The sequence below is a fragment of the Mizuhopecten yessoensis genome, unplaced genomic scaffold, assembly GCF_002113885.1.
Source record: "Mizuhopecten yessoensis strain PY_sf001 unplaced genomic scaffold, ASM211388v2 scaffold1391, whole genome shotgun sequence".
Taxonomy (NCBI): Eukaryota; Metazoa; Mollusca; class Bivalvia; order Pectinida; family Pectinidae; genus Mizuhopecten; species Mizuhopecten yessoensis.
In genome coordinates, this window is record NW_018404023.1 from 224,319 (window position 1) to 240,522 (window position 16,204).

At 34.8% G+C, this 16,204-nt stretch overlaps 1 protein-coding gene across 1 annotated transcript in view; it reads right to left on the reverse strand.

Annotated features, from left to right (window-relative positions):
* The window catches only part of LOC110461211 (tetratricopeptide repeat protein 28-like), a 133,601-nt gene that overhangs the window by 90,117 nt on the left and 27,280 nt on the right, over window positions 1-16,204 (reverse strand). Inside the window, exon 2 of the mRNA XM_021514586.1 lies at window positions 6,190-6,480. Within this exon, the coding sequence (XP_021370261.1) occupies window positions 6,190-6,480 (291 nt within the window). The remainder of the gene's footprint in view (window positions 1-6,189; window positions 6,481-16,204) is intronic.

The following is a 16,204-nucleotide window of genomic DNA, read 5'->3' on the forward strand; positions in this document are numbered from 1 at the left end:
TTTCTATGATAAGCCCATGTGGGCTTTATAGTCTTTTGCAAGGATGTTCAATGTGTTTTGTAAAAAGGCAAAATGATCTAGCTCTTGTCTTTAGGAGGAATGTTCAGTGAGTTCAGTAATAAGCCCATGTGATCAAATATCTAAGATGGGTGTCCAAAGATTTTTTGGGATTAGTCCAAGTGGCCTTCCTCTTTTGTGATGATGTTCATGTATTTGAAATAAGCTCATGTTTCTAGGAAAGCGTCCAATGAGACTTATGTGTAGGGTCACTACACATAAATGCAGTCAAAACCTATCTTTGGATATAACTTTCATACGTAAAGCAATTATAACGAGGGGTGGGCTTATCAGCAGGCATGGGCTTATTACCGTAATGTATAAATATACCTGATAATAAAAAATAAATAAACCCTTTAATTGTTATATATGGCTTAATTTGAACCTAAACTCAGTTTGAATATAACTTAAGTCAATCTTTGCATTTCCTCTGTAACCATCTTCAAATTATCCTATAAATAGCCCTGAGGGGGCAATGCATAATCCATTATAAACCCTTTTACCACTGTAGTCCATAATGGACTCACCCAGATCAATGCATGGTAGAGTCTACTCAGGTTCCATAGGGGTGAAAGGGTTAAAGAACAATGAAATAACACTTGCTGGTATTTCTTTTGAATGCAATAGGTAAATGGACGGGCTTATTTCCAGACATGAGCTTATTTCTGAGTAAATATGGTAAATTTATTTGCCATGCATATTCGGAATATTTACTACAGGTTCGATAAACAGATAATGATATATGTGTGAACACTGTACAACTGTAAAGCTGTACCGGTTAATGATCCACAGGCGTAACAATGGCGCTGACTCGGGTAGAGGAGAGAGTTACTCCAGAATGTTGACACATCTACAATACCCCCACAATACTGGGACAAAACAACCCAATAATTGCCATAGATGGGGATCGCCTCTCAATAAACACAACGCTTCATATCAATCTAACTTATCTTGCTATTTTCTTCTTAAGAAATCCATACAGTTTATTCAACACCGCAGAAAAAGTTTGCCCAATTTAAAACATTTTGCTTGAATAGGTCACGGCGAAACATCGATTAATACCTTTCACCCACCTGTGGGTTTATTTCAGTCTCGAGTTGTGAGGATTCTTGTTACAAAAACAGCTATTGGTGGATATAAAAGGACAGGACTAAATAAACATACGAGGCCTATTGGGATCACAACAATGCTGCTCCCCGCCTTGTCTATCGTTAGGTAGACTGCACAAATCCTGGTAATATTTACTCACTTTAATGTGGTGCACCTGCTAATCATTGTCTGTATTTCGATATATGTATGTAACTACTTAAAATTGTGGAAAAAAGATATTTGCCATGATTTTTTTTGGTACGTATGACAATACAAAACTTTTGATGAAATGTTTATGGGAAAAATATGGAAAGTTTTTACCTTTGAATTTGTCTTCATATTATTTTTACTGTCGAATAAACAATATCAAAACAAAACAAAAACCCTTTCACATTGTAAAAACCCACAGCTTACAGGATTTTAATCAAAATCTCTTAAATAATTACAGATTTTGTCAAAATAATTTGTAAAAATAATTTATTTAACAAGATATTTCAAAAAACTACGACAAACTTGTCTCCCCTTACCTGACTTTATCAGTAGTTTTGTCTTGATCTGTTTGCATTTATGACTACCAAAGAACTTTCACAAGTGACCTGAAAACAACTGCATTTTTAAGAAAAAACCTGGCAGGTGCTACAACATCTCCTGAAGTAAACTGCACCCATACAACTGTGGATTGTTACACTTAAAAATGTCTTTTTATATAGCTTTATAGACCTTAGTCTATAATGAGAACGATAATAAATCTTGTTTACTCCCATCTTTAAATTGAAATAAAAAAGTTATCTGTAATAAAAACAGATTTTCTGAAGAAAAGACTTCCTACCTTTTTGACACATTTTATCTGCCTTTTAATTCGATGTATATCAAACTTACTTTTATCTCTCTTGCTTTTTTGCAACAAAGAAATGTGTTGAAGAGATGTTTACTGGGTACCCTGAATGAGTATTCACGCTCTGCAGAGTGTCGTCTGCTCATGAAGGCAGTAAATTTCCTCTAATGTGACATTGATGGTGTTACATCGTTTTTGATGCAGACGAAATTTCTAATTTTCAGGTATGAGCTGTTTTTAATCACCAGGACATGCGTCAGTAATGTGATGTATATGGTGTATATCATTTTCTACACACTCAGGTGGCTAATTCAACCTTACTTGCCACCCATACGGCAGTACAGGACGTGCAATACGGCTGAGTCTACGGTAAATCAATGGACGTCTGCACGAAGATTTTATGAAATATTTATGAGGTACAGAATATTCCAGCTAAAATATTTCATAATATCGTTTTACCAAATATATAATACAAAATTGAAATATAAGATTTTTACGAAGGTACTTGAAATGCAAATTGAATAATCACAAAATAACTGCAAAGTCCTTCAAAAATGACCTTATTATGATATTGATACGCCAGATGAAAAATATATAAGCACCTTCAATGGTAAATAAGCATGTCATGTGTTTCCAGTCTTACATTGTAGCTTTCTACTGGCTATGTTTTGGTGCGCCAACACATTTTTTTTGGTAATAATATAAGAAAACCAAGCATGGAGAATTATTTACAGCCAATATGTGTCAATATTTTAGATGGCTGAAACCTGAATTTTTTCTTGTTACTTTTTATGAGGTTTCATTTTTTCATTGCCCTCATGATCAGCATCGTATTGAGGAATGCTTGGTTTCTGTAGGGTTTTAGTCACAAGCTTTAAAACAAATTTGTCAACTCAAAACATACCAGAAAATCATGCTTTTAATTTCAATTTCGTATGCCAGTGATTGACCCCTTTAAGGAATTACTACTTACCACTTGAGGGGTTTTAGGGGGTCGTCATGTGACTGAAATTGATCAATGAATGAACGGCATTTTTTTCAGAGGTGGGACAAACTACAATGTGCATGCACTTATTTAAAAGTAGCGATCAAATTCTTATTGTCCACAAACTTTGAACTTGCGTAAACATTGAACAATTTAATCCACATGAAAACAGCTGTAAAATGTAATGTTGTTACCAGGTAGCCACTGAACATGTATAAAATTTCCTCCGATGTTGTTAAGTAAATTAGACGGCCGATTTATATACTCAGTGTTGGCGAAGGTGTGAAGTGAGGGGTATATTTGTCCTAAACATATTTGTTTGCCTCTTTATATAAAACACAACCCACTTTCCCTTTTCTAAATGCATTGTTTGGGCCCATATTACATTTAATAGCCTCTTCAGCCATATAACAAGACAATAAAACCTGTTCTATCGGGACATCATCTCGACCGAACCCGGGGCAATTCATGTTCACAAGTATCTGTAGATACACAGAAATGAAACAAACATCGGCAGACTTGAATCTCTTACACTGCAAACAAACCAAAATGTTGACAACTTTTAATTACATTATTGGAATTTAATATAAATTATCCTTAATATTCTTCAAATATTTTTTTCCTCAAATTTTAACATCTTTTTATGTAACTCTATAAATATATATATATATACATACATAATATATTTATATTCATTATACTTGTACGAGAATTCAAGGACATTTACCGACTAAACCTGGTTCTCTAAATGAACAAGATTTCTGTTCTGGGTGGCCAACCTTTTATAACCTTTTTTTTCGATTTTTTTCATTCCTCAACTTTTAAATTCTTTACTTATCGCTCACTTAGAAAATACAAATTGAACTTGTAACATTGGATTTGTCTCATGTTTCACAGGTGTCAAGGACAAACAAAGAGTATCTACGACCTCGGAAACAAAATGGCAGATTGGAGGGCGGAAAATGGGTTTTATTATGCAATTAGTTCCAAGTTGTGGCCTTACTTAGACCATGATCAAAAGATACAGAGATTCTACGATAGGTAGCGACATGTTCCTAATGCATGTCACGAATCAGACGAGACGGGTGCGGGGGTTTATACACGATCGCAAAATGTCACCAACGAAAGTTTGACATAAATGTAATGCTTAGAGAATTATCATTTGAACGAGTTCAAGAAACCAGTGCATGATATGGAAATACAACAATGTCATATCATATCGCAAAATCACTGAAGATAGGAAATCTTTTTAATTAACTCATTTCCCAGGCTGTTTGTTGTTGGTCTTGCTTTACATCTGAGAACAGACACCTTCCCTAGCAACAAAGTGCCTTTCCAAAATTTGAAGAAAAAGCAAGAATATTTTCCCAATTTTATAAGAACGCCACAATATTTCCTCAATTCATACCAGCACAAACTGCTGTAAAATTTCGGTAGGAAATTTCACTTCTAATATTCTCAATTAGGACTTATTGCAGATCTCAGATACTGATGAGGTCAATTTGTGACGTACCACACACACGAACACACAACCTGACTCTCCACCCACCCACCTTTTAAGAATGAATGAACTTAAATGGGATGATTGGCTTTGGTAAGATTTCGTTTTGTAGGTCGTCCAAGGTCACCCAGTCCCTGGTCTGATGACTCCATCACAGGCTGCACCCTCTAACAGAAAACCTAGCCATGTACCTATGTTTCTGTTCCAGGAGCTATACACACCCGGGAGTTTAACATACAGGTGAAGTACACTGTGTTTTTCAGACCAGAAAAAACCATGTCATTCTATACGAAAACCCCGTTGTTTTTACCCGACCTTTGGCCTCGCACAAAACATGGCTGTAACTTTAGACCATGAACCTCTATGCCCCTCATTGAGCCTTTGTCCGATACATTGACAGATTACCTACTGTAACAATCCACGCATATTTTGACAACTTTAAAATATACATTTTGGCATACCTTCAAAATATGATATTAAGTTTCTTAAGAAAGATAGCCGTCTGCTCTGTTTAAAACATTCTTCAATGTGACAAATATGTGTAAAGTTAAGTGCTTATTAAAATCATATCTTATTGAAGTTCGTGAAAAAAATCCTGTTCGGTAATTATTGTAAACATCTGCTCTTTGAGTTATACACATATAGAAGAACCGGTCCAACGACATTCAACGTAACAATTAAATTAAACAACCGAAAACATGAAATATTGGTTTGTGTACAGAAAGTCACACCAGGTGGGATCCATACCAGGCTATATTATACAATGGTGCTTGTTCATACCGACAATTTCAGGTGTTGTATCCAGAAATTTTTACACCTTAATTATCACCTATTGTACCATACAGATTAGTTTTTAACTTTAAAATGTCAGTTAGTTCTCAATTCTTTCAGGATTTGTAGTGATAAATGTGTTTGCATTTTCAAAGAAGAATTCATCAATGGAAAAAAACTAAAATCAAAGCCAAATCTCAGCTTTAGGCGCGAGAGGCCAGAGAGAATGTAACAGCTTTTGATGGTTAATACTGACAGCATACAATACTTTTATTTTTTATTTTTCAGTGCCGCCAAAATTTGCAATTTTCAGTATCAAATTGGGTGCATCAATTCTGGTGTTTTACAATTTGAGTGTGTTAACTCATTCACCCCTACATATTTAAACTAGACTTGCTCAGTCTTTGATTTGGTAAGGTTCAAATGTGACTGAAGGGGTGAATGGGTTAAATGTCCGTGCTTTCTGATGCTTGTAGATATATATATACATTGTAGTTATACTCTTCCAGATGATTTGGTAGCTAGGACACAGGTGAAAATGTAGCTTAGAGAAGCTAAAAGTTGCTTCATAATGAATACGAAGGCAGTTTATCAAAATCTAACGTTGCAACCACATATTTTGGTCATTGTGATATTTTTGTGTGTTGAATTTTGACTCGCCGACTCCAAGCGTCAAATAAACCAAAATAAAACCACCTCCAAAATATCCCTAAGTACAGTATATTTACTGTGTATGCATTGTAAAATTTACAATGTTCTAACCCATGTAGAGGTAGAGAGCTACAGTGGCACACTGAAGGAGGCCTACCTTGAGCCACTTTTATACATACTGGTCTTGGTTCTGTCAAGTGAATATTACGTAACCTGAATTCAAAAGATTACGACAGATATGGAGCAGCAAAAGAGGCTGAGCTTGGGCCACTTTTATATATAACAGTAAAAAAGACCTACCTTAGGCCATTTCGGATTAATCTCTTTCGCCTTCCGCGCATCATCCACACTCTTTTTGTACTGTTGCAGTTTGGCATAAGCGGCCGATCGGTTGGTATATAGGATGTGATTGGAAGGATCCAGCGTGATGGCCTCCGAGTATAACTGAACGGCCCGTCTGAAGTCTCCACTATTTACCGCCTCGGAACTTTCCCGAATCTTCTGCAGGTACAGTGCCTGGTTACCACCTGACAGTACCTGACCTTGGCTGTGACCTTGACCTGGGTCAGCAGGTGGAGGTCCATGATGGTCCTGTAATACAAATTAAAGGTCAGAGGTCAGCATTTACAATCAAATATATTGTGTACTATTTCTCAATGGTCAATAGGAAAATGCAGCTAACATACAAATGAGGTTTAAAAGAAAGTTATCAAAGGGAAGTATGGCAAGATGGGAGGCTAGGAAGGAGGCAAAGAGTTGTTGGTGGTCAGTTGGGAGACAGGGATGGAATATGATGGACATAGGATTCATCGCCAGTAAAGATGCAAATAAGTGGTGTATGGAAGGGAGATATAGGTTTTGGTAGGACATGTACAGGTAAGTGTGTTCAGGCATTAGGGACGTAGCGTTGGAGGAACAGCTAGTCAAAAGGAGCCTGTGGATGCCGAGAGGCTGGGAGTGATCAGGCATCATTTTCTCTTCTGATCAGTTTCAATCACTGCTGGCACCCTATATATAGCAATTCTTGCAGGTTAAAACCTCAGGGTGGTATACAGGGGCCTGCTAATTACTTATAATGGCTTTACCGACTGTAAATATTTCCTTGTTCTTTCAGAACAATCAGTGCCCTGTTTAAATTTGTCTTCATAAGAAATGTATGCGTCTGTACAAATCAAGTTTCATGACACAGCATCCATGTATGCATCATTTATAGATATTAATTACATATAAATGGGAAGGTCAAAAATAACACTTGTTAAATATGGATTTTACTGTGCAAATGTAACACGAAAGTTTAACCGAGTGAAAGTTTTCCATTGTAAAGTACTTAAGTAGCATGCAAATTTTCTAGTGGCCTGGGTGCTTATTGGTCGAGATACGATACATTATTACATATTCATGACAACTTGTTGTTTAGCCGAAAGGAGTAAATTAATTGTTTTCACCAAAACAGTCATTCATCACTCTGTAATGGAACTCAACGTCAAATAATACAACCTACTCCAAAAGAAAACACTACATTATAAACATACTTTAAATTCACAAACTATCTGGAGATAAATGTCACATTTTTGCATACTGAATTTCCGGTTCCTGATTATGAAATTTAAACTTCCTACACCTGGTAAGTAGAGACGATCAATATTCCAATCACATTCAAGAGTGTCTATCAGGTGCAAACGTGTTCATAAATAAATCTCTCATCAATAAAAGAAGAAAAAAACATTATTGATGATTTGTATAGGAACATAATTGCATCTAACTGTCCTTTGAAAACAGTGCATGTGTATTATTGAATTATGGTGGTAGATCTAGATCCGTAATTGATTTTCAATTCTAAATATATACCATGAAATTGATAATCTCAATGAAAAGTTCATGAAATGTAACACATGAATTTCAAATCTAAACATGTACATGAAGACATAAAGCTGTTCATTTCATAATATAGTCATTTAAAAGTTTGAATAAATATTTTACGCTTGAATGTCTAAATCAATCATATCGGTTTATTGCATGTACTGTACTCTACTGATGCAATCTTGAATGATTTCCCGCGACTGTCATAACTCTTATCTTCCTGCTCACAACAAATGATCTATTTTGAGATGCTTTCAATGTTTGGAAGGTGTTGTCAATTGAATATTTAAATATTACTAGAATTGTAATTAATTTTGTTTAATATTAATTAATAACAGACTTTGCTTTTTCTCAAAACTATTTGGAGTCTTCCAGACTTTTCACAAAAGGCTGAGTTAACGTTCGGGACTGTAAGTTAAGTCTGCAATTTGATTGATGGAAGAGAAAACAATGCTGTCGTCGAAGAGAAAGCAAGAAAAGTCAACCGTTATCAATCTCTAATCGGGGTTAAACCTAAACATAATTTGATGAGTGCATGCAACCAGTCTTTAGGGGCATCAAGGAAGTTATACTAAACTTTTAAAGATCTAAATGATTGATACTCCTATCTAATAAGGTAAAGTCTAATCTGCCGAAAGACATCTGTTTTGTTCTATAAACGTGTACATTTATCAAGGACTTCATAATATAAGGCAAATTAATAAGCCTGCAATGATCAGGGACCACATATCAGAAACCCTATATCTAATAAGACAACTTTGAAGCCCCTCTAGATCTGATGTAATGATAGACATTCTTTTTGAAAGACAACTTTACCATACAGAAGTATTTAACTATATAAGTAGCTAAATAGAAACAAGAAGAACCTACAAACAATGCAGACAGACGCTGTCTTATGACAACAAAAGTGTTAAGAGAGCACCAGTCTTAAGAAAGCACTTGTTTTGAAAGACCACAAATCTTGAGACAATGCAACACAAGTGTTAAGATAGCCCCTGTCTTGAGAGACCATCAGTCTCAGAGAGCACCTGTCGTGGGAGAGCACCTGTCGTGGGAGACCACTGGCCTTGGGAGAGCACTTGTTTGGAGAGACCACCAGTCTAATTAGAGAACACCCGTCTTGAGAGACCAGGGTCTGTATACTCATGCTCAAAATTATATTCTATGCTCAAAACTAACTTTCTTGTAACTCGATTAAATCCTGTGTCATGGTAAAAATGGCAAACATCTTAAACAGTATTTGATTTAAAATCTTTCCATAATTCTTCCAAATCATCGACAAACGGAGATTTTTTATTTATTGATCATCAGAGCAAGGAATTAGACAAAATTTGAGTCTAAGCATGAGAATGGTTTCATGAATACGGGCCACTGGTAGTTTTAAGAGAGCTCCTGTCTTGAGAGACCACCAGTCTTAAGAGAGTGTCTGTCTTTTTAAGACCACATTTATTTATTAACAGATTGGGTGGTCTCTCAGCTTTGACTGAGTTGAATCACAAACCGGGAACTAAAAGGGTCCATATATCCACAAATGATACCGATATATATATATAGTTTCGTGAATATTTCATTGAGTAATAAACTAACTAACTACATATCTAGTATGTTAATTACGGTGTTTATCATACTGTTTTTCTTCAAGCCATTCAAATCATTTTGACCAAAAGAATGTACTTACAGCCATTAAAGCTGAATTTATTTATAGGGTATACCTGTAGCTCACATTAATCAACGAGTTCTTGCCATTTACCTGTTCTCTAGACATAAAACTGGTCACTCCATATCACCTGTAACACATACCTGTACTTACAGGTAAGTTTGTTAACAGGTATATTTATTTACACAGAAACACATAAAATTACAAAAAGATCTGGAATATTCTCATAACAGGCGTACACACAACACTCCAGACCTAAATTGTTTGGAAACTTTGCTACTGTTAGATCTGCATTAGGAAATGATATAAATCAGATGATAGTTACGAGATTTAACACCCTTCTGCTCTAATAGCTCATTTTTCATATTTATGTATTACTGACCATGATACCTAAGTTTAACACTGTGGAAGAATTAAGCTATAAAATAACCTGGAAATAAAAATAAAAGCATATACATTTAGTGAGCTTTTCCATATACAAATGTATATTAATGGTTCAATTCTGTGTTGCCCCGCACCATATACTGTGCATCAACGGTTGGTGTGTGTGGTAATATCTGCACCATATAACATACATCATTGGCTTTGTATACGTAGTGAACTGTGATCATGACATGTACATCAATTCAATGGTTAATGTTGTGAACCGTACCATATAGCATACGTTGTACATCAATGGTTTGTTTAGTGAGTTGCAACATATTTTATCAATGGTTTATATGCACCATATAGATTTATCAATGGTTTGTGTAGTGAGTTAGACCATATATATTTATCAATGGCTAGTATAGTGATTGAGTTGCACCATATATATTCATCAATGGTTTGTGTAGTGATTGAGTTGCACCATATATATTTATCAATGGTTAGTATAGTGATTGAGTTGCACCATATATATTCATCAATGGTTTGAGTAGTGAGTTAGACCATATATATTTATCAATGGTTTGTGTAGTGATTGAGTTGCACCATATATATTTTTCAATGGTTTGTGTAGTGAGTTGCATCATATAGATTTATCAATGGTTTGTGTAGTGATTGAGTTGCATCATACATATTTATCAATGGTTTGTGTAGTGCATTACACCATATAGATTTATCAATGGTTTGTGTAGTGATTGAGTTGCACCATATATATTAATCAATGGTTTGTGTAGTGTGTTATACCATATAGATTTATCAATGGTTGGTATAGTAATTGAGTTGCATCATATATATTTATCAATGGTTTGTGTAGGGAGTTACACCATATAGATTTATCAATGGTTGGTATAGTAATTGAGTTGCATCATATATATTTATCAATGGTTGGTGTAGTGTGTTATACCATATAGATTTATCAATGGTTTGTGTAGTGATTGAGTTGCACCATATATATTTATCAATGGTTTGTGTAGTGCATTACATCATATATATATATATATTTATCAATGGTTTGTGTAGTGCATTATACCATATAGATTTATCAATGGTTTGTGTAGTGTGTTATACCATATAGATTTATCAATGGTTGGTATAGTAATTGAGTTGCATCATATATATTTATCAATGGTTTGTGTAGGGAGTTACACCATATAGATTTATCAATGGTTGGTATAGTAATTGAGTTGCATCATATATATTTATCAATGGTTTGTGTAGTGAGTTAGACCATATATATTTATCAATGTTTAGTATAGTGATTGAGTTGCATCATATATATTATCAATGATTTGAGTAGTGAGTTAGACCATATATATTTATCAATGGTTAGTATACATAGTGATTGAGTTGCACCATATATATTTATCAATGGTTGGTATAGTAATTGAGTTAGACCATATATATCTATCAATGGTTTGTGTAGTGAGTTAGACCATATATATTTATCAATGTTTAGTATAGTGATTGAGTTGCATCATATATATTTATCAATGATTTGAGTAGTGAGTTAGACCATATATATTTATCAATGGTTAGTATATATAGTGATTGAGTTGCACCATATATATTTATCAATGGTTGGTATAGTAATTGAGTTGCATCATATATATTTATCAATGGTTTGTGTAGTGCATTACACCATATAGATTTATCAATGGTTTGTGTAGGGCGTTACACCATATAGATTTATCAATGGTTTGTGTAGTGCGTTACACCGTATAGATTTATCAATGGTTTGTGTAGTGATTGAGTTGCACCATATATATTTATCAATGGTTTGGGTAGCGATTGAGTTGCACCATATATATTTATCAATGGTTGGTATAGTAATTGAGTTGCATCATATATATTTATCAATGGTTTGTGTAGTGATTGAGTTGCACCATATATATTTTTCAATGATTTGTTTTACGTAGCGAGCTGCAATATGTAACACACATCAACGGCTTTATTCTATGTTGAGCTGTACCATTATACATTTATATACCCACATTTCAAGATTCTGTTAAATACATTTGGAAATGTAACAGATATAAATTGTACTATCAATTTTAACACAGTAGCCTTTTAACATGTGGGATATAAAAGTTTCGAAAATACAGTCTTAAGCAATTTTACATTGTAACTCACACAAAAGCATAAATCACTAAAATAATCAAATAGTGAGCGGATGAAAAGCAGTTTAGAATTGTCAAACACTTATCGAACAAATAACCCCCAGCAGTGCTATACCATGTGACAAATAAGGTATGGGGACTATTTTGATCTCTCTATTGACCAGGGGAGATCCTACTTCCTACAGGACACCTATGTTTACACTAGGTCAAATGTACAGTAAATGTTCTTAAAATACGTTACAAGAATTATAAAAATAACTGTATGACTACAATCCTTTAAAGATATTGTCTAATTTTAGCTGAAGTAATCAACCGTTGCGGAAATTTACCGTAATATTCATACACTCAGATTGGCACCACTGATTACAGGACTACATTAGACACGGTTCCGTTGTCACTCGGCATGCCAGGTGGACAAAGCACAGCGGTAAAGAACATGCCAATGTTACCTGTGTATTCTCAGCTGTCCTACCTACAGTTTTTACCTGTACATGTACACATAACTCATAATCAACACCAAATGTATATAAAACCTATGTATGTAAATGTTGTACTATCCCCAAAACTAAAATTGTACTTTGTGTCTAAATAATTGACATTGTTAATTAAAATACCAGTGGTTTTAACAGCCGAAATACTCTATCGGTTGAACATGATTATTACGGGGTGAACATGATTATTACGGGGTGAACATGATTAGTACGGGGTGAACATGATTAGTATGGGGTGAACATGATTAGTAAGGGATGAACATGATTAGTATGGGGTGAACATGATTAGTACGGGGTGAAGATGATTAGTACAGGGTGAACATGATTAGTACGGGGTGAACATGATTAGTACGGGGTGAACATGAATAGTACGGGGTGAACATGATTAGTATGTAACTGTTTTACATATGTTTAACTCATACTTCAGTGTATCTGTATAGATATAACGTGTAAGAATCCGATATTCTGTTATAATTAATGCGTAGATTAATATTTTATAATATACAAAACTCTGATGTGTATGTTACTTTGACAACCACCTGAAGTCAATTCATCAGATGTTTTGAGAGACCCGGAGTTCGCTTCAAAACATTTTTTCCTTGGGAGGTTTAATGGTCCATAGTTAAGGTATAAGCATAGATTTACACGGCTGAAGGAACCCAAAAGTAAAGATAAGTGTCATATCAGATTTGTAGCTAATTTTATATAAAGTAACCAAAACGTCAAGATATATGTAAAGTCAGATTTAAATGGCTGACGAAACCCAAAAGTAAAGTTATATACATGAAGTACATGTAACCCAAAAATAATGAACAAGAATTGATTTCCTAGGGAATGAAAGAAATTAGGAAACAATTGTCACTCTAAGTCTCAATATTTCGGCCTTCTGGCCTTCTTCAAGGATGAAACTCAGTAATAAATTTAAGATAGTCGTCCATATCGCCTCTTTTAAAGAAGCAGGATAGAGGTACTTAAATTAATAATTGACTTTTGCCTTGAAGAAGGCCAGAAGGCCGAATATTTTAACAAAAATAATTATTTGTGAAAAGAAAGAAACCAATTCATTTACAGTAAAATTTAAGCAAGTTCATTGACAAACATATTTAGTCGGCTTCATAATGTTAAGGATATAACAAACAATAATTTTTCTTGAACTAGGAAATTGAAAGCTCCATGGTATATTTTTTCATCAGTTGACAAATTGCAACAGTTACTATATATATATACTAGCTATAAAGTTTCACATTTTGACTTTCTTATATGATGTCAATGGTGTGAGATTGTGGTCCAAATTGCATAATTTCTGTCCACACATTAAAGCAACCCTATCATTAAACACGTATGTCTTCAGCCATTACAATCCAACCTTATCCACTACTATATCAATGATCGACACATTCAAGAGGCACATATGAAAGTCATTTGATCAAAACATTTAGTGACCTTCCCTTTTTCCTAACAACTATTTTGATTTCTGTCCTTTAAATTCACAAGTCCTTGTTACCATTGATAGTGTTACACACTATATACCTGGCCTATAGATCTCGATCTTTCCCAGTAATATGTATTATGTAACTCCACCGGCATTGACTGGCCGTTCCAACAGAAATACATCTGATGTCCCGCTCTTTAATGCTAACCTGAATACAACCGTTTCACTTTCAATGAATTTCTATAGAAGTGTTGAAAAGAATTGGCGGGGTCTTTGAAATGCTTGAAAGCTACTTAAACAGACACAGGTTATTATGCTTTAAATTGAATCATCCTCCCACAATTCAGCGTATCCCACAAGGACGTGCTTCTCCTTTTGTGACCGTCACTGGTCGTAAATGGAGGCAGGGCCCGAATCTCTTCACAGCTTTATGTGACAAAAATCAAATTCAATTTCATCCGTGGATGGCTCTTCACGGTTCAAGTGTGGGTATACGGGGGTCCCTAAGATGTACAGACCAGAAGCCCACCGCGGTATATGCCAGTGAAACATCCATGTTAATTAGAAGCTTGACATCGGCCTGAGTATTTGTCCTCGAAATCTGCGCCAATACAACCATCATTTATATACCTATAAATACTGCAATTGATTCACACTTTTGTGAACATAATTATAGTTCATTGACATATATAGACGGGAGGGAATGTCTGAACGATTTTTATCGAAAGGATGTGCTCAACTTTGTAATACACACAATGCATATAGAGAAGACTCTTAAAAGAATTCACATGTGTTCAAATAAACGGTTAATTATTCACTAAATATATGATTCTGAGTACTTTCTATATCAGTATATAATGGATAACGGTTTCATAAAAAATAGTCCGAACTCAAAATCATAACACAAAATTTACTCTACCAGTATCATACATATAATCTTATTATAAGGAAAAGTACCATAAATATATAATCATTGTCAATATTATGAAATATTTGCTTAAGTAATTTTTTACAACTGTATTTCATATAAAAAATATATCTTGAAACACATTTCATAGATTTACTTTTTTTTTTTTTGAGAATCCCAAAACAAATCCAACTCTTTTAGTGTTGCTATTCAGGAATTTCAAATGCACAGCATCAAAATGAAAGACAAGTATCTTGCAAAGGGAAGTAACTCTACCACAAAAAAAACCAGTTGGGTTGCTTTATCTTCAATGTATAAATGGGAGAGTACTCCAAGTGAAGAAAACATTTCTGAAGTAGAGCTCTTCTTTGTGATTATGATTTTTGCAGTGATTCCTGTTATCTTAAGTCAGTTTACAGTATACATGAGGGGTATATACTTGTGATCTCCAGAAAGCTGCTATTGTTATCTGTGTTTACTGAACTTTTTTTAACAACTTTAAGGAATTCAGAAACCTTCAAAATACCGCCTGTCCCAGGTATCAATTTTCTATGTTATTATATCACCTGAAAATTCTAATTTGAAAGATTAAGAATCACGGTAAAATAATTTATGTTACATCCAACAACGGCTACCACTTTAGAAAGGTATCAGTTACACTCTGTTAGGCAATCCTTATCAGAGAAGAATGGAAATCTCGACAAACTTTGAGGAGAAACAGAAACAACATGCTACATGTAATCTGAAGGTGTTTTCTAACATGTAAATTAATGTAAATTCACCATAAATGTTTAATTATATCTATTTCACACTGATTCACAGGTAATTTATATGCAGGTCTGGATGATGGTTTAATCTATACTTGTGTTTGTGGTTACCGATACCTTGACACTGTCTCTGTCCTCCAAACCATGGCCACGTAATAATTCTCTCTCTCTATAGCCCATTATCCGTACTCTACCCTTCTTGCAATGTGTTCTGTCCCTTTGTCTAGCTGAGCCCTTATCACAGCCCTGCCAACCTTTCTCTTTCCCTCCCAACAATGTGCTATACTTCTGTTTCTCCATCTAGCCCCTTCTATAACCCTACTCTTCCACCATTGTCCCGTCCTTCTGTCTAGCTACCCCCTACCATAACCCCCTTTCATCTCTCTCCCCTGCCTGCCAATGTATTGTTTTCTCGTCTCTATCTTGCCCCTTTTATCTATCGCTACCCTAGCTCTTTCACCTCTCTTTCTTTCCCACTAATGTGTTGTATACTTGTCTTTCCATCTTGTCCCTTCAATTAGCCCCTTCCATCTATCGCTACCCTAGCTCTTTCGCCTCTTTCCCCTGCCTGCCAATGTATTGTTTTCTCGTCTCTGTCTTGTCTCTCCCTTCTATCCCTACTCTCCTATATTAATTACCACTAGTACTGTTCTCTCCCCCC